This window comes from Melanostigma gelatinosum (genome assembly GCF_949748355.1).
Source record: "Melanostigma gelatinosum genome assembly, chromosome: 2".
Taxonomy (NCBI): domain Eukaryota; kingdom Metazoa; phylum Chordata; class Actinopteri; order Perciformes; family Zoarcidae; genus Melanostigma; species Melanostigma gelatinosum.
This window is the reverse complement of record NC_136635.1, coordinates 24641946-24660981: the sequence shown is the minus strand read 5'-3', so window position 1 is coordinate 24660981 and position 19036 is coordinate 24641946. Positions and strand designations below refer to the sequence as shown.

The window sequence follows — 19036 nt, the reverse complement described above, 5'->3', positions numbered from 1 at the left end:
GTCAGCTGGTCCGTGTATGTGCTGGTGGAGTAATGGTGCCCCCTTCTGCCCAAAATGCTAACAGAAAGCTTTAGCCACAGAAGATAATTCTACATTTAATGGTTCCACATATTTTCCACAGAGACATCAAATAATAGGAGACTGTATGTAAAACTGTGCAAAATCAGGCTTTATTCTTTTTTTTTCTGCATCGTCGCCTTTCATCATAATCACCATCATTGTCGTCAACATCATCTTTGAAAACATTTCTCATCATTAGAGACAGCCAGAGAATAGATTCTCAAAGAGACTCGCAGCTCAAGCCTGTTGGCAAAAAAACAGCCATCAGCTATTAGCACAGTCCCGCAATGCAATGAGTAAGCTGTACATGTCCACTTCTTTCTGGCCAATACATTGCAACAATGTTCAATGTCCTGTTATACAATTTGCTCTCTCAGTGCCTCAAAGTCCATCCAGTGGTCAGAATCTTTAGTTCCAGGAGATACCAAAAGCCCATCTCAGTACAGACATGGTTAAGATGTTGGATATTATAGTCTTGCTGAGTCCATACATACTTCTTGAACCACTTTTCTTCCACTAACCACTGCAGGTCCGAGGACAGTCCATTCTTCCAGTTTAGGCAAACGTTGAATAAGTGCAATGTCTAGTATAATGTCAAGAAAATACAAACCCGCACGTACATACATACAGTACATGACTAACTGATGAACTTGATTAGCTATACACGGTTGCCATTCTCCAAGGAGAAACAATAGAGTTGCACATAAATGCCGATCTGTAACATCCAGGAGCTCACCTGGACTGGAGACTGCCAGTAGATTGTTGGGTAAAATTGTCCATGATTCTGTACAGTGGCTTTTGTAAGTTGCGACTCCAATGGGAAGTGTAGTCCACACACAAAAAGACTCATTTTGAACGTAAAGAAAAAGGTGATGACTACTTGAACAAAAATGATGATGCGTGACAGATTGTGGTAGCTCTTTGAACATAGATCACAGGCAACAGCTATAACATGTCCACAGATTATATCCACTGTTGTTGTTTTTTTGTTTTTCTTTATGACCCTTGTTGTTCAGCCTGCCATGTCACATCCGTCCAGTTCGATCAAAGTTGTCTCTGTCAATTCTTGTTTGTTTGCCACTTGGAGACTGTGAGGAGTTTTGAGGGTGCATTACCAATGAGAACTGTCTTGATTCTGTAATGAAAATTGGACAGCTGGATTTTTACATTTGAAAATGTTATCAAAAACAAAGTGCCTACAGTGTACGTAACCACACCTCGCTTTAGAGTAGTGCTCACCCCTCAGATAACCATGTCACAGACCTTAATTCATGTTAAATAGTTAGTCAAATAACACAATAAGAAAACAAACCTCTATGCATGTAAATCCATCAGTTATTTGACACAAAAGGGATTTTGTCTGGAATGATTCTTTTTTTTTAACTACATTTCCGCAAATATAAATGATGAATAGATCTAATGAGTCCAAAGGATCAGTGATCAGTCATTGCATTAAGAAAGGGGAATGCCCAGTGTAACCAGGGTTGGACAGTATGTGTCTGTGTGGAGAGCCAAAGCAGTGACTACTCCCTTTTTTCTCCTGCTGTTAACTGAGAAAAACAGACTGACTTTAACCAGGTTCAATCTGAACATGTAATGTGTAACCTCTCGGAGAAGAGGAACAAAGAAGGGCGAGGAAAATGACAGGACCAGAACAAGACAACTTTAGAAATAATGTGCTCAAGAGCTCCCACAGCCTTCAGTGTCAGGCCTGAGGTCAGCTCGCCCCAACATTCGCTGTCTGCCTGCCTGTGTGCCTTCGCCAGAGAGACGTATGGAAAACCGCCATTAGCTGGAGTAGATCTGGGTCCCAATCACACGCATGATCTCCTTCTGCACCTTAGGCTCCTGGGTGTTGATGTTGGCATCTCCTACTTGGCCATCCTCATACCTGCACATATACATGGATGAGTAGACATAGGGTTTCTTTTCAACTTTTCATCAACAGCTGCCTTATGTTTTATCCCCTCTCCTGCTCACTACCTTGGTGTTTCTACAAGGTTCCTTTCTATACTGATGATAGAAAGGTTACCTTTCCATCGGCAAATGAGCTGCTGTTGTCTAGGAAGCAAGTGAATGACAGTGTTTTTTTAGAAAAGGCGCTGTTATGTCTGACACAACAAATCTTCCTGTTTTTATTCTAATCATGTCAACGTTTCCTCCAGCTGAAAAACACAACCATACGCTGAGCACAAGGTCAGAATTGAATTATATTTAGCTGAGATTTAAATTTGATTGCAGGCCATCGCGAATCTAATTTCCAACTCAGGAGACAGCAGTGGACATGATAATAGACTTTGCCATCTGGTGAATGCCTGTGTCCAAAGCCATAACATCAGCAGCCAGTGTGGATGCCATGTGTTATTTGCCGAGCTCCAAAACACCGTTTTAAACATCATACCGAAAGGCTGTGACTTGACAGGAACCCAGTTCAGTGAAGCGGTAACACCATTCAACCATGACATTAAATCACCTTCATCGGGTGCGGCTTCGCAGTAAAAAATAAGCAACCTGAGTGTTCAACTATGCCTTTTAAGTGTGATGATTCTTTTTTATTTTTGCTACCTGGTTGTGATACCAACTACTTTGGTAATTATACATTACTTATGTAGAAATGACCAAGGAGTTTCCAAGTGTTGGAAATACTTACACAAAAAAGAAGCGAGTACAGACGTGATCCGATACTGGACACACCCAGATGTTACCATGTTTCTGCAGATCCTTAGATGTGATAACTGTTGAAGAGAGAGATGCACGTTTTACCAGAGATGGTGGTTTGTATTTTGTACTTTACTTTATTGTTATTTATCAATACTAGCAGTAGTGTTGCTATTGTATTTGGTGTTGTATTATATTACGCGACATAAGGGCTTCAACTCAGTTATTATCCAACTGATTATTTCTTTTGTTTATCTGTAATAGTTTTATCCTATAATGATGATGATATTATAATAATTGATATGACTTTTTAACACATTAATACACTGGTCACATTACCCAGTTTAATTTGGATTGTAATGATCAAACGTGTGGTATTTTCTTCTTGTTTTGCTTTTTTGTTGTAACTCTCCTCTATAGCTCCATATCGCGCTCAGCCTGTTCACTTTTTAGCAGTCAAAACAAATGCGCAGGCCTTCATTTAAATCCTTCTTATAACGATACACTGCTCAAATAATCTGTTTCAATGGGGAATATGTCACAGTACAAAGCATAAAGATGCTCTAACTTCTGTTTCACTGGGACTTTAAATCAATATAATATTGTACCTTTTTAGTTTATTAATTCACAATCAAGTATACGAATGCAACATATCTCGGCTCTGACATGTAATACGTCCTGCTTGCGATTACCTTCACACAGAGCGATGCAGTTCAGATTTCGACTCTGAAGAAACCTTGATTGTATCGGACGGCTCTATAGAAACAAAGGAGACAACAGTTAAGTCCCACCAAGCTGCTGAAGTGAATACGACCTAACTATGCTGATGATGGTACACATGGAAACATTGAGAATTACAAACACTGAAACTGTGCAGAGTGTAATCGTCAGAAGCAGGACATAGTGAATGCAGGAAACATTTGATGATTTGAACTCAGAATACAAAATATTCTAATATAAATTGAACAGCCCTCATCTGGTAATCCATTGATTTCTGTGAAGGCTTCAAATTGTTCCTTGTCTCTGCCCCTTTATTTGCATATCTTCTTTGTGTGTGATGGGAACCTGGATGTAAATTGTCCACCTGTGGTATGGTGTTCATGCGGTTGTAACGCTGCACCAGCTCATCTTTGGTGGGCATGCGGTGCTGTCCTTTCCCCATTCCTGCAAGAAGCAGCACACAGACAGCAAACAACCCTGAGTCACAACGACCTCGAGTCACTCAAGCTGTGCAAAACTTTCCTCTAGTGGTCTTGAGCTCCTTGTACAGAGACATTATTACCCAGAGTTCTAACCTTCATATGAGGGTTGTTCCAAAATGCTGCTGAATACAAACTGAGACAGAAAGTGACGCTGTTATCTTTAAATTTTTCTAAAACTGCAAAGTTAAAAAAAAATATGAAATCAACTTAAGTATGTATTTATTGGCTTTGATTGAGCACGGACAGAGTAAGCCAAATGGATATGATGCGAGCAACTGTTGCTGTTTTTCTTGCCACCTTAACTGATAATAATTAATTCCACATCAATCCTTAAAACTGGGAAGCCATTGCTTAGGAGCTTGTTCATAGTGTTAACAGGTAAACAGGCAACCTGCAGATGTCATGTCCACATAATCTGCACCAGAACCATAGTGGGACCTCAAAACCAACCTCGGAAATTGTGTTTCACCGAAAATTCACAGGGGGGAAGTAAGGTAAGGACCAGTTAAGTTTAAATGTCTCTTCAGCACCACCCCATGAACAGAACATAGTATAAAATACCAACACAGTACAAAGTAACACACACAGATCCACTGACAGCTCCCTTTTACTCAGCCACAACATAATGTATGGTATGGAATGCGGCACGGCACACAAGCCCAAGGCACAGCACCCAAAGTGGACACAAAACACAGAGCAGCACAATATGATAGCATGGAAAGCTCCCACATGTGAAGATGACGTGTTCCGAGATGATAATCAGGCCATTTCAAAAACATAGAGCGTACTCAGTCAACATGGTGGAATCAAAGGTAGAGGGGTGGGTGGGTGGGTGGGGGGGCCGGAGGGGACTGAGTGGCGAGGAATGAGCCGTTCCTACCTGAGTATCCAAAAGATATGCTGGAGATGGGGCTCAGATAGATGCCCTTTCCATACGCTGCCCCATGCAGCTTGGGTTTGAAAAGAGCAGGAAGGAAGGAAGGGTCACTGAGCAGTTGCGCAGGACAACCTCTTACATGCACGCACACACACACATACAAATGTACTCACACATACAGTGCAATACCAGTCTTGCTCTAGTTGTATCTCAGGATGTATAAGTCAGTGATTTTTATGTTTCTGTTAGAGTCTACCTGGCAAACGACACCAACCGGGCATACTAAATACACACGCACACGACAATCCAAAGATAGTGGATTGCAAAGAGCCAAAGAGAGAAAAGATAGTTTTATTATTCTCGTGATCTGAAACAACTCGTATAACCCACACAGTCACACCTTTAAACTGCCAACATGGTTCCTCCTTGCAACATAATGTAGTCCAGAGAAGATCATGTGACGCTCTCGAGTTTAGTGAATGAAATTTGTGTATGTGATGCTCAGGTATTCAAGCAATGCTGAAATGAGACCGTGTATGCTGGCTTGGTTTGAGTATGAGGACGACTGATAATGATGTTTAAGCCTCCACACAAGAATGTCCAGAATGAGGAAAACGAAAAGGACCACAGGTGTAACGTGGACAAGTTTTCATAGGACACAGTGATCCAGAGGACAAACGAGAGGAAGAACAAAGAGCACCGTGATAGTTTGGGAATGTAATGTGAGGGAGATGGAGGTCGGAACTTGGCACATCTGGAAGAAATCAAAAGGAACAATAGACGAGAGGTTTTGTGTGATGGTTGGAGCTAGAGGCAGACTCGATCCTCCTCCTCTTGTGAAAGACAATGACTGAGGAAGGGGGGTGTCAATGCTCAAGGTGGAATGGAGAGGAGAAAGAGGAGGCAGGCGAGCACTGAGGCGTGATCAAAGATAAGAGTGTTCAAAAAGTTGGAGAACAAAGAAGGCATAAATGAAACGCATCAGCATGATAGAGCAATCACGGCCGACGTGAATGTTTCAGAGATTCTTGAGTTTTCACATTTAATTGTTTTTCATCTATTTTCAGGACATGCCGGTGTATCTGCAAGCAGTCATTATCTGCCGTATTGTGCAAATGAGACAATCCTGCGCTCTCTGGTGCTCCCTTGTTTTTAAATAATAATTGTGTGTTATTATTTATTCATCTTATACAGACCTGGGTCACAAAGTGCAAAAACAACCTTGGCAAAACAATATAAAGATCCAGATGGATGCAGACTTGAGCAAAAACCGGAATACACTCGGAAGAAAAAGTATGATTTTCTGCTTCTGCCTTGAAACGATATTTATGGTCGTCATTTGGTCAATTGGACCCATCTGGTATCAACTAATTTAAATGACCTGATTTGAGGCTACTCTTCGACCCAAGAAGCGGTGCTAGTTACTGACCTTTGCGGGAAGCCACACCCACCGGAAGTCTATACTTACTACCATGGAGCTTGTCCTTTGCATCCTTCAGCTTCAGACCTAGCCTACTCAGTGCTCTAGGTGGTTAACCCCAACAGGGCACACAGGCAGCCTCCCAACATCACAGCTGACACCACAGCCCCCTCCCTTTGTCCCACAACAGGAAGAGACGTGCTGTCTGCTGCTGTCGGCGACAGCAAAAAAACACAGCCCGACATTGGCCAGGAAAATCTACCAGTGTGCCCCGCTCGCTAAAATGCCAATTGCAAAGCTGACGAAAGGGAAGCTGGCATCCATTAACTGTAAAAAATGAATCAGCCGGACAGCGAACCTGCTCTTTCAGAGAGCAGGTTCACTGTCCGAGAGGAGATGCATCGTAAATTGCAGCCAACTGCCAGGGTTACGTACCTGCAGTTTGGTATAAGAGGCATTGACTAGTCCATTTCTCAGAACAGAGTGCCAGTTCTCTATATGGGAACCACTAGAGCAAGTGTAGAGAGAGGGAGAGATAAGAAGGAAGAGATACAAGTGCTGTGTGAATATAAACAGCATGGAGCTCAGTGTGCAACCACTGATGTGTAGTGGGCCAGATCCATGCTGTTCAAAACAACACCGTGGCACATTCTGTCTGTGACCTTTGATTCACAAAAAGGGATGAGCAAATTCACTGTTATTTAATTTATTTACATACTGTGTTTGAAAATGTCATGAATTATTAATGAAAGAATGTGCTACATTACCTTTACAGTGCTTTTCTTTTTATTATTATGTAAGTATTTTGTGAAAGAATACTTATTAAAGAGAGAAGTTTGAAGTTCTCTTCTGCCAAACAGCTTCTGTAGTCATCTATTTCTACAATCTGTGCAAGGACATTTTGGGACATTCTGTTACATCATCATAGTATTCCAAATTTAATATTTAATTTTATGTAAAAAAAAAAAAAGATCTAAGATGACAACCCATCACTGCTGTCTGTCAGGACAGGACGGGATGTTTGAATACCTTTCCCAGTGCAGGTATCTGGACTGTCTTACAACACAGAGAGCACTGTCACGATTGCTGTTATTTCTTACTTTTTGAAGCAGTATCGAGTCCTTGTTCTCACAGTCTAATAAATAAACAGGGAAAAGTTCTAGAGCTAAAAGTATGAGCTGTTTATGGATTCCCTTCTAAATCTTGCCAATTGTCATTAAACTGACTCTGAACATGCATTTGTATTTTCAAATGTTTCTATTTATATAAAAAGATGGCAGCCACACTGACATACAGATTTGGCATTTCCTGTTCATCATTTATTTGTATTAACCAGCATGAAAAGAGAGACTGTTATCACTGCTCATGTGTTAGTTGTACCCGGCGAGAGCCCAGATGGGCCATGTGTATCTCAAATATTCAGCGAAGCCCCATCTGCTACAGTACAAATCTCGATCTCACAGATATTGCTGGCTCCACGTGCTGGCTTAGCGAGGTGGTTTCTCTGTCCAATAGAATGGTCACGGCTCTCTGCTATTGTTTGTTATGTTTCCATAAAAATCTGCTAGAGTGGCTCCCCCATCCGCAACATAATGACCAGGTGTTACACTGAGACTGCTTGACAGTGTGTACTGTTGTCACGCTAAATTATGCATGAATTTTAGTGACTATGCTTGATTTGAGATGCATTATGTAAAGTAAGTGATTTCTCACATTATATTTGCTCAACAGCCACAAGCTTAACAATATAATAACTACAAACTGTTTTCTGACTGTTTTCAGCCTAAATGATTTAAACTCTATAACTGTAGCTTTACACTCTATAAGCCTTTTCGATTGTGTGAATGCTGTGTCAGCCAGTGAGAGGAACAAAGTGGACTCACTGGAAGGCGAAGGTACTGCCATATAGCTTCTTGGCAGTGCGAAAACGAGCCTCCTTGGCCGGGGGGCTGCTGAGCAGCAGGAACTGGTGGGAGGTGTGCATGAATTTCAGTTGCTATCACAATATATCATAAGGGACAAGTGAGAGCAAGAGAGAGAGACAAACAGAGAGATAGAAAGTGAGTAAGAACCATCAAATGACATAATGTAGCAGTAATAAAAAACTAATTTAAAAAAGGACACTTGAGGGGATGTCGGTCTGGTTCCCTACCCTACTCAAAGGCAGCTTGACGATGTGAGACCTGTTACTGGAAATGATCCTGCAAAAAGACAGAGAGAAGATCGCAACGTGAATCAAATGAGGTGAAACACAATGTAAAGTACTGGCCAAGGTGCTACCACTTAGCTTGCACCACAATAGGCCTTTTTCACAGCAGACATTTTGACTTGTCAAAAATAGTAAAACACGGGTGTCAACAATGGTTCCGTTCTATTCAAGTGTTCCAGAAAGCCATGCCAGTGTGACAGTGAGCCAACATGGCACAAGAGCAGGACCACGAAACCAGCCAAATGGAATTCAGCCATCACTATTTACAGCTGTGAAATGTCAAAATGTTCTCCATGAGAAAGGCCTATAGGCATAAGCCTATACGTATTATTGTGTTATCAATGATTATTTAACTAACATGGTGTGTTTGTTATGTTCTCTACTGTTAAACCCCTTTTTAAAACAGATCCTCTACTCACCATTGTAGCAGAGGATGGGCCAAAGGGTCAAGCTTGTCCATCTGCTTCTTGATCTCTAGATATGAGCCCTGTAAAAAAGCACACAAGCATGTGTTGTTTTCAGTTTTCAGGATCGTTTCCCCCGAAGCCAAACGAGCAAGTGTTTAGATCTAGACTTACTATGTGTTTTATACATAGTACAGATGCAGTCAAGCCACAGTGGGTACCGGTAAATAAATAATAGAAACAAGAGTGGGGAAGATCAATAGAGAAGATAAACTAATCAGAAACAGCTGTCATTTTGATAAACAAAGACCCCACCCAGACAGCTCAAACAGTCAAATAAATGCAGGACTGTGTAATGTACATGTGGGGGACATAGAGTGATGATCTTATATGAACTTTGATTATGTCTTAAACATTACACATCAAGACCATCTGCAGCCTATATCAACTGTGGCCCTTTCCTTCATTCCCTCCCATCTACTCCTTGTACCTGGGTCATTTCCCGAATGGACATGACGCTGTCCAATGCTTTCTGCAGTCTCTCATAATTCTTCTTCTGTGTTCATCGGTTGAGCCGAACATCCATTGTATGCAATGAGAAAGGGAACAACATACAGACATCTAAATTCACTTGTAGAGGTTTTTCCATCCTATCCTATCCATTGATACCATCTGAAGCATTTCAGATACATTGCTTCATCTATTTCGTCTGTGGATAACTGCAATGATATTTTCTAGTTTTGTGGTGAGAGCAGAAGTAGTTTTAATAGAGTCGGTTTTGTTTTACAAATTGAAATTTGTGTATTGGTTTTGTAAGGATGCTGACCTTTGGGTTGAAGGCCAGAGTTTTAGGGTCATTGGGGTCAACGACTGATGGGTAGGGCTCAAAGATGATGCTCTTACGGGGCGACTCAAGAGCAGCTCTACACATAGCCACAAGTAGGTCCACCACCTGCGGAGAGAGGGATTTGAAATTGACATTTTATGCATTTATGTGATGCTGTTATCGACTCGATACGACTGAAGAACCCACCTCAGTTCCAACAACGCATATAAACTTCAAATAATCACAAATTAACATCATCACATGTCCCAGTGTTTGATGTTTGTGTTTTGATTTTCTTACATATATGTTCGGCCTTTCTTCTTAAAAAGAAACACAAATAATCTGAATGATATCATATACAGTATCTGTTGTTTTGTTGTCACCTCTGCTCCGGTGGCCACTTCCTCTGCAGCTCCGGACATTACACCCAGAGTGTAGAAGGAGAAGACACACAGCTCCCTGGTGCACACAGCCGGCTATATAAACACACACATGGACACAAAGAGGGATGAGAATACACTCATTTCAATGTGTACATATCTACACAAAAACAAGTACACTCATGCCCACACACTCTTTCTCACTCTTTATCTTTCTCCCTCACAACTACAATTGTGGAAAATCCATTAACAGGATCGTATTACCAACAGAGAGAGAAAACATCACATGCATGCTATTCATAACGTTTCTTTTTCTTTTAACCAACAGGGAACTGTTTCTAAACCGATACTGTACGTTTCTCTTTCTCGTCTCTGATACCTTCAGCATGGATCCATTCTGAAAGACGTGCTGTTCGTCACACACCACGCAGTACTCGTTGAGCGTGGGGATCCTCTGCTCTGAGTACTTCATTATCTGTTTGGAGAAAAGTGGTGTTCCCAGTTATCACTCCCAAATGAAGAAGTGCCACATGAAGGAATAAGCACTAGTTTGGTGGCAGAATTGTCACAAACTACATTTTTGTACTGCAATCGTGACTGACTTAACCCGTTATTATGTCCTAGAACAACAATGCAGTGTAGGCCCCACCCCATGCCACTGTCAGCAAGTCTAACCTGCACTAAGAAGCCATACTCCAAGGTAGGGATGTTCTTGCAGTGGCCACCCGCCTGGGATGAGAAAAACAATTCAATCAGCTGCCTCGTGGTAATCTGCGCAGGGGCCCTGGCCGCCGGGACAGCCACAGTCTGATGAGTCAAGTGAAGACAAAGCATTATGGGAAACGGCGCACCAGCCATTTTACGGTAGGGGTAAGGAAAGGCTCAGGTGGGAACAGTGCAGGTGGCGGGTGACTGAGAAGAGGGTCAGAGTGAATCACAGTGGATTAAAAACTGAAATATACAGTGCCATGAAAACAGCTTTCATCGTCAACATTTTGTAGTATTCTTGATGATTTTGAACTCCGTATCATAGCATCGTGAGCTTCTACATCAGCAGTGTTACACATGTAAGGAGTGAAAAGCTTAGAGGGATGTGACCAAAACGCTATGATCACAACTTGACACGTGAGTGAGACAGATAAATAAGTGGGAGGTCAGTGGCATTTAGTCAATTCATCATATTCAAATATAAACTGAAATGTATGTCACTCCAAATCTGAGAGATGCACGGGTGCTGACCTGGCTGTTTGGTGGATAGCTGAAAAGCTCCCCTTTGGGATTCTTCATGGTACACGAGATAGAGCGGTTCATCAGACGGGTCACTCTCAGCTCAGGGACGCTCAGCTTCCCTTTTAAAACTGTGTCTTGGATCAGCGGAAAACTCGGAGACCTAGAATATAGCAAGGAACAATTCATGTGCGTCACGTCATCTGCCATTTTTCCTATGGAGGAAAAAAAAAATGCAAATGTTGTCGTCCCTGTGTTTGTAGAAGTTACGTAATGGAGGGTTTGGCTTCAAAGGCCAAATCAGGAATTTCAGAACTTATCATTGTAATGTTGCTTTGAATACATCTTAATTATCAATATCATTGGCAACATCTCCTCAGCTGTAATCCTGCATGCTAAGACTGCACTGTGTTCACATAGTCAGTACCTGGGTTATTTTACAGTGACATGTGTTAAAGAAATACACACTGCCCACGCAGCACTTGGAGTATTGTACTATCTCTGACAAGTGAAATCTGTTTGGGCAGTAGCTCAAGTCACTAACTGTTAACATTCAAGAACCAGTGTTCACTTCCACCATCACTCTCAGTACACTACCCATGTACACTCTCGACGTGAGACTCCTGTCAAGTTGTGAGGATGTCAAGACAGCCTAGTAGTTAGAGAGACTGACCTCCATCGAGTGGGCCGAGATTCAATCCCTGTGCACCAATAACTGTCAAAGCATTGAAAAGTAAGACAGAGGCCGAGAAGGGTACTCCCCCCCCCTTGGGGAAATTGGTTGAGTGTGTCAGATTTGCAGTGTCAGAGATTCCTGTTCGCTGCTTGTCTTATTCGCTACAGTTCCTCTTTCACAGACACAACCTTCTGAAAGTATTTCCATCACTATCTTCCAACAGAAATCTTCAATCTTGGAAAAATAGCTTACTTGTATGCAAGTACATCTATTCATATAGCACATTTCTAATTCAGACGTCACAGGGTGCTTCACAAAAGAAGAACAAAGACAATCAATCCCTTTGAAACAGGATATTTCCTGGTAAAGACATCTCACGAACGAGGTGTTAAGAATGTTTTGTGCCACTGCCTAGGTACAAAACAACTGAAATATATTTGAAAGTGCACAGTATACTGTTGTAATTCTTTAGAATTAAAAGTCCATATGCAATAATTATTAATAATTTCTTAATGATAATTAACAACCATTTGTAAATGGATAAACTTAATCGAAAGCCTTCTATTATTTCCTAAAAGCCTTTACAACAACTGATAGAAATGTCTTATAAAAACTGCTTTCACTTGAGTTACAGTAAAACGCAATAACAAACCGCAGACGTTATGCCAAAATAACACCAAAATAGCTTGAATGTGTCTGTACTTGAGGTTAATCAATCTGGGCTCTTCTCCACGAGTGATTGCAGACACTTGGAAACAGTGAAGTGTTCAGAAAATAAATCAGGACAAGAACGAATAAGACTGTTTGTAGACAGTCAGCATCAAAACCAATCGTCACAACATCAGTGTAACAGCTGAGCTCTATTGCTGGAATAGATGCCCATTTTGCAATGAAATGAAAAACACCCAGTACATATCTGTATCATCATCGGCCTAAATTGTTGTTTTGATGATTTGAAAATGTTGTGTCGTATGCTGTGTATGAAACATAGGCACGGGGCTGTAGTTGCCCTGATAGAGACATACAGTGGTAGAGAGACCTACTTGGGTATGGGGGAGAAGATGCTGAGCCCGGCGCGGAACTTCTTGATGGTTCCTCCGGCTTTGAACCAGCTGTGCCTCTTCTCCTGCTGGGCCTTGAGGAACTCATTACTGAGGTGCTTCCACTGCTGTGAGGTGAAGGTGCTCAGGATCCTGCCACGTTACAAATCAGGAGAGCCAAGCAGGAAGATATGTGAGTGAACCTGACAGAGTGAATTACTCTTTAAATCACCTTCTTTTTGTTGTGGATGTGCATTATTATTTTGTGTGATTGGATTCGGCAACCGAAAATAGTTTTTTTACTTCTGATGCTGCACATTTGGACATTCAAAATCGACTACAATTTCACTGTGAAACATCTATGCTCAATATAATAGATCACATGACTCACTTTTTGAGCTGCAGGCCCAAGCTGAAGCCTTCTTTGTTGGAGGGCTGGAACACTTCTACTGATGGCTCTGAGTAAAGATGACTAACACTGTTACACAGTGCACAGATACACAGACTCTCTCTTTCACTCTCCCTCTTGTATCGCACATACTGTACTCACCTCCTACGCTCAATGAGTGGCACAAATACCTAATGTCCCTCCCAGAAAACCAACATCCACACTGACATCTTTACTCACCAGGTCCATCGAGGTACTGAGAAAGAGAAAAGCGCAGTCTCAGAATAATGGGCTCTGTTCTGATAACTTTCCAAGCTGTCGCAACCTCCTCCTGAGTCAGACACACACACACATACACACAAATATACAGAGTTAGCGTCCTAATTAGGGCCATTTCTCATTACATAAATAGATTATGGGCATGCAATGCACTATAAAAGATGTGTTACGTTGCAAAATGTCAACGTTGGAATAGTAATGGGCAAGGGAGAAGGTGTGTGCAAGGGGAGAAGAATGCTGACTCACATCTAAGAAACTGATATTAATGTGAAGATCGATGTCCACGTCATCAATGGTTCCATACTCCCTATTCAGAGACACAACAACAGATACAGTTCATTCATCATACGTAATGGGATACATTAAACTCCAACACTTTCAACTGATTATCCCTTGAGGGAGAAAATAATAACAATGCCTACTTAAAGGTTCTCTTTACAATATACAGAGCATTGATATAGCATCAAACAACTATTTGAAATGTAAAGATATCGTAGAGTAATGTCTACCAGAGCAGAGAATGAAGTTACTCTCCCTCTGTGTGTGTTGTAATCTGAGTTTTTATGGGATTTGTTTACATAGCCGAGCTGTCCAGGCGTGCCTTTTTGTGCATGTTAGTCCTTGTTGGCATTCCCGAGGGGTTAACGTACATACGCCGCTCTACACTGCTCTCATGCGTCAGTTAACGCTGTCCCAACCGTCGGTGTCATCATGGAAGCGTAGCGCCCACCCTCAGGTTCCCCCTAATGTAACACTGTTAGCTCTGTCAGCACTGTTGCCGTCACTTGCACCGTTAGCACTCATAGTACCGTCAGATACGAGCCACCGGCTCAGTTGTGGCCATGTTGAGAGCCGTGTGGAGGCAATAGTCATGCTCTGAATTTTGTATTGAGCACTTTGAAAATGAACACATGAATACATACAATCTTTGAATTGTGCCTGTGTGTAAGAGTGTGTGCTGCTGTGTGTCTGTGCTGTACCTAACAGAGACAGCACTGTCAGTGTAGATGTCTTTTACTGCCTCAATATCTGCATCCAGTTGAGGGTGGCGGTACAGGTCAGCAGCACAGCTCCCCTGTAACAAGCAGTATACAAAGCCCTCAAGATGAATTCAAGTACCCTTGGGTGACACCACCCGGCATGTTCCAAATATGTTCATTTATTTATTTCATTTAATGGGCAATGCATATTGATCAACATCACTGTAAATGTGCCAGTGTTAGACAAAAGGATCTCACTTGGCCAGATGTTATGTTAGCCATTAAAACACATCAAATCTGAGCCGGAGAAAGCAAAACATGAACAGCTAATAAACTGTTGAAAAAACGCTAAGAAGGAGGAGCAAGCATCATGCAAAGTAGGAGTAAAATGCAGGCTATTAACACTCAATGTTTGAAAGACAATCAAATCACATAACATTACAGAAGACAGTTAAAACCAGAAGGAACGCAATCGGACAAACAGACAAAAAGCCAAGTAAATGACAGCAGACAAGGCAAGCATGCATGGACTAGGTATGATGGCCGGTCCAGTGGCTTTTTAGTCAAGTTTTCAGCATATATGTAAAGGAACAGTTAGAGTCGCTGTGTCGTATATGAAACAGAACGGATGTTTGAAACTGTAAAAGCTGACTGGCGGAAAGATTTTTTTTCTCCTTGTGCCAATTATGTCCCTTTTTATTCTTGATCTAGTTAATCTATCCCCGACGTGTATCTGAAAGATGAATGTGGTAAATGGGGGAGGTGCTAATCTATTAAGAATTTTTAATATCAAACAGGCTTTGTGAAATTTAATAAGATTTCCGTACCAAAGGAGACCATTATCATATCTTCACCATATGAAGTACAAAACAGTATTGACAGCTTGTAGGTCTATTGTCCAGGACCTTGACAGCTTGTTCATATACAGATTGTGCGGGTTCAACATTCGAATTTAAAGATTATTTGACACTGGATTAAGACAATTTAATATATAAAAGTGGATATTGTTACAATAATACGAAATTAATGTTCCTATTCCAACCATTCATCTATTCATTTTAGCTATTTACTTCAATATCTGTTATAATTAACTAACTGTTTGAGCTGTTTAATCACTATTTTTAGCGATCCAGTTCAACCATTCATCAATTGTTTGTAGCTAAATATTGCAACTCTTTATCCATTACTTTTAGCTATCTATTTAAACCATTATCGATTATAATTACCAAAATCTTGTTAACTATTTTTTTAAACTATATTAACTATTTAACCATTGCTTTTAGCTATCTGTTCAGACCTCTCTGTTCACTTGATAACTGGATTTTAACCCGTTTAAAACATGCTTCTAATCAAATCAATTACTTTTTGTGATTAAATCTGAGCTACTCAATCTGTCACCTCTTCGACCACACACCAAACCATTTACTAACTCCGACCCAACATCAAGCGCATTTTATATTTGCAATAAAATAGAGAGTTACGTAATGTAATATTAAAGAGGAAAGAACAAAGTATTTTGTTAAGGAAAGAATTCGTACATTTCTTAAACTGTCGACATATATAATTTGGCTTTTTTCAGTGATTATTTTATGTCATTTAATACTTTGGTATCCTCCATTAATAGCATTTATTGACCTAAGTGTGTCATACGCGTTGCTGGTGTCTAGACTTGAAGTCAGACTCTGCTCTCCTCAGCTCTCCTCTGTGTGTAGAACAGATCCTACTCTTTCATCCTTATCTTTATACGCTGCTTTCATGTTCTCTGACTGCATAGAAATGAGCTTTAAATCCCACAGACTGGATTTACATTTCAATCATAGGACTTGGAAGATAACAGTAAAAAAGGATGACTAACAAATTAAGATCTTATATGGAAGTGAAGCATTGAACTTTTCGAGATGAGATGATACATTAAATAGGGGCCACGGAAAATGATTTTGACAGTGTTGCCTGGGATTGATACATAAGGTCACATAGGGTGATAGTAACTGTACTGTACTTTCAAGGTACATGTCATGTTTGCTATTATGAGTTTGAAAAAAGTCAAACGCTCCGAGCATTGTTAAACATTGATCACTTACATTCCAACTAAATATCCTACTTCAGACTTATTTAAATGTTTGCTCTGCCAGCAGTGAGGCATTAAGCTAGAAACGTCAGCAAGTCCATCTGTTCTGCACGACTACAGCAAAATATCTCAACAACTAGTCACCACATTGCCATGACATTTGCTCAGAATATCCACAATCCTCAAAAGAATGACTCCAAATGACACCTGATTTATTGTCTGGTGCCAATATCAGGTCAAAACCTCCCTCGACCAACACCGAGGTCTCCAGCAATATCCTGAAAACGAGTGGCTGTTATTCTGTGACACTTACAGCAGTTATTCATGGTCAAATGGTCCAATTAGTATATTACAGCAGTAGAACGTCTCATGAACACATCCAGTAGCTCTTTTACAGTTACTGGTAAATAAAATTATCATAATTTGCGAAAAAAACAACAACAACTATGTTTTAACTACCTGAGATTATTGTAATGTGAAAGTAAAAATGATACAGACGTTAACAAGCAACATTATTGACAAATAGCAGATGAAACACATAGATTAATATAGTAAGGGTAATACGGTTGCCATTGCTGTACCTGAATGCCATACAGGAACTGTTCTGACTCGTTCTCCCCGTCCGACTCCTCGTCTGTCCAACACTGGCCTTTGATGTCCTGTGGACCCACACATTGTGAAAAGGCCGTTATAGTGGAGCGGAAAGAAAATGCAACCTCTCTCCATCATCCTTTCATCTCACGGCCTTTCTCACATCTCCCTATTTAGCCTCTCGTTCAAAACACCCAGCTTCAAAACACTGCTTTATATAGAATTTCAAAGAGAGAGCTGTCTTACCATTGGTTCTGCTGTTCATAAGGCTCACTCAGACAGGTTTAGGCCTTTGAATACTGCCAACCATTGCAGCCTTTTTCCAGGTGGCAGAACAGGAACAGAAAACCGGAGAGCTTTGGCTCACCCCCCTCTCTTTCGTGCACTCGTCAGAACTGCAAAAACCTAGGAGAAATAGAAATTAAAATTCAGTAATGGATGAAAACATGAAACAAAAGAGGCCATCACCAGTGATGCCATGCTTTGTAAATGGTGCCCTCCTCCTCTTTTCTTTAAATGGTCTGCACTTCACCTTGCCATGTATCCTAGCAACAGCAATCTCTGCCTCCTTTCAGAGTGGCATTAATCACTGTGGGGAGAATGTGTGGGAGATATGTGCTGTATGTTCAGTACCCAGGATGTATCCATGTCTTTGTTTTGGTTTTTTCACAGACCAACAACTGACGTTGTTGGTCTTGGCAAATGAATGAAAAGAAAATCGTTGAAACACAATGTAACTTGATGTGTTTGCATAAGGAGAGTAAATTGTGGGCACACAGTGTCTGACGAAAAAAATCAAAGTCGTTTCTTAAGAATTTAGCATTATAAAATAATGGTTGCCTTTAAATGCATAGTTACCGTACGGTCATGATGGGAAAAAAAAGATCTTGAATTTTAGTCCAGATTTAGAGAGAAGAGTATCTGTGAGGATAAGCGACGTCGCTGATGTAACAGAGGCAGCTACAGCACACTGCAGTTCATGGCGGCCCATCGCATTTTGTGTCAGGCATGGAAACAATGAGCGTGGTGTCCCTTCAGCATGGCTTAAAGCTGCAGATGCAGAGTTGCATATTTCACACTGCAGCATCAGAATACAAATTACAATTGACATAGTCTGGGGCCCGTCAAGCCAAAATGATGAAGAATTTTGAATATTTATCAGCTCTAAATCCTGAGACGTGCAAACAAAGACTGGATGGTAATGTAGCTTGGCACTACGGGGTAGACCGCCTTTACAAAGCCATCCGCCATGAAGGCTTCTTTGCTATATATAGGTCAATAATATAATGAAATGAACACCAATTATTCATTTCTTCTTTGTTTGCTGGACTAACAAAGCTCATCTGTCCCTCAGATTGGGCCATTATCTATGCAAAACTATCATGATACTGTGTTTTTCTCTTCCTGGTTGTGGATATCTTTGTCTAAAACACCCTTTCAGACATCAACTGCATCCTATTAAATGAATCCCCTGTTGTTACCATCATCTTCCACTTCAGCTCCTCTCCTTGTCTCTCTATGTCTGCTGCCCTGCCATGTCCTCAACCCTGCTAGCATCTACACCCCTCCACCGCCCCCACTCCCCGCCATTCTCATAGCCTATGTCGTCTCACATACCAATAGAGTCGCGGGCGAACTGCCCCCCCCCCCCCCCCCACACACACACATACACTCCCACACACACACATCTACCGCCATCGTCCCCGTTCCACTTTCAGATGATTTTTAACACAAACACAGATGCAGTCAGG

At 41.2% G+C, this 19036-nt stretch overlaps 1 protein-coding gene across 2 annotated transcripts; it reads right to left on the bottom strand.

The window, feature by feature from the left end:
• Nucleotides 1-219: 219 nt before the first annotated feature.
• On the bottom strand, nucleotides 220-17667 carry LOC306794843 (protein mono-ADP-ribosyltransferase PARP6). Of its 2 annotated transcripts, XM_079293073.1 has the most exons (22): nucleotides 17532-17667; nucleotides 17276-17353; nucleotides 14627-14721; nucleotides 13893-13953; nucleotides 13608-13698; nucleotides 13371-13437; nucleotides 12983-13132; nucleotides 11276-11426; nucleotides 10712-10843; nucleotides 10416-10511; nucleotides 10040-10132; nucleotides 9657-9782; nucleotides 9321-9386; nucleotides 8846-8913; nucleotides 8370-8418; nucleotides 8101-8213; nucleotides 6653-6725; nucleotides 4801-4870; nucleotides 3803-3882; nucleotides 3411-3474; nucleotides 2711-2795; nucleotides 220-1951 (listed from the first exon to the last, which is right to left on the bottom strand). In XM_079293073.1, exons 1-22 carry the CDS (start codon nucleotides 17532-17534, stop codon nucleotides 1849-1851), a joined length of 1914 nt encoding a protein of 637 aa, XP_079149199.1. In that variant the 5' UTR covers nucleotides 17535-17667; the 3' UTR covers nucleotides 220-1848. The 2 variants fall into 2 exon arrangements, 1 of the variants encoding a protein (XP_079149199.1); XR_013772943.1 differs by lacking the exons at nucleotides 220-1951; nucleotides 4801-4870 and having other exon boundaries at nucleotides 2722-2795.
• Between the last annotated feature and the right edge of the window lie 1369 nt (nucleotides 17668-19036).

Excerpts from the sequence above, each read along its gene's own strand:
- LOC306794843 (XM_079293073.1), bottom strand. Across the intron at positions 14,722-17,275 it reads AGTTCCTGTATGGCATTCAG|GGGAGCTGTGCTGCTGACCT; the intron begins GTACAGCAATGG and ends TGCTTGTTACAG. Across the intron at positions 9,783-10,039 it reads AAGTGGCCACCGGAGCAGAG|GTGGTGGACCTACTTGTGGC; the intron begins GTGACAACAAAA and ends CTCTCTCCGCAG.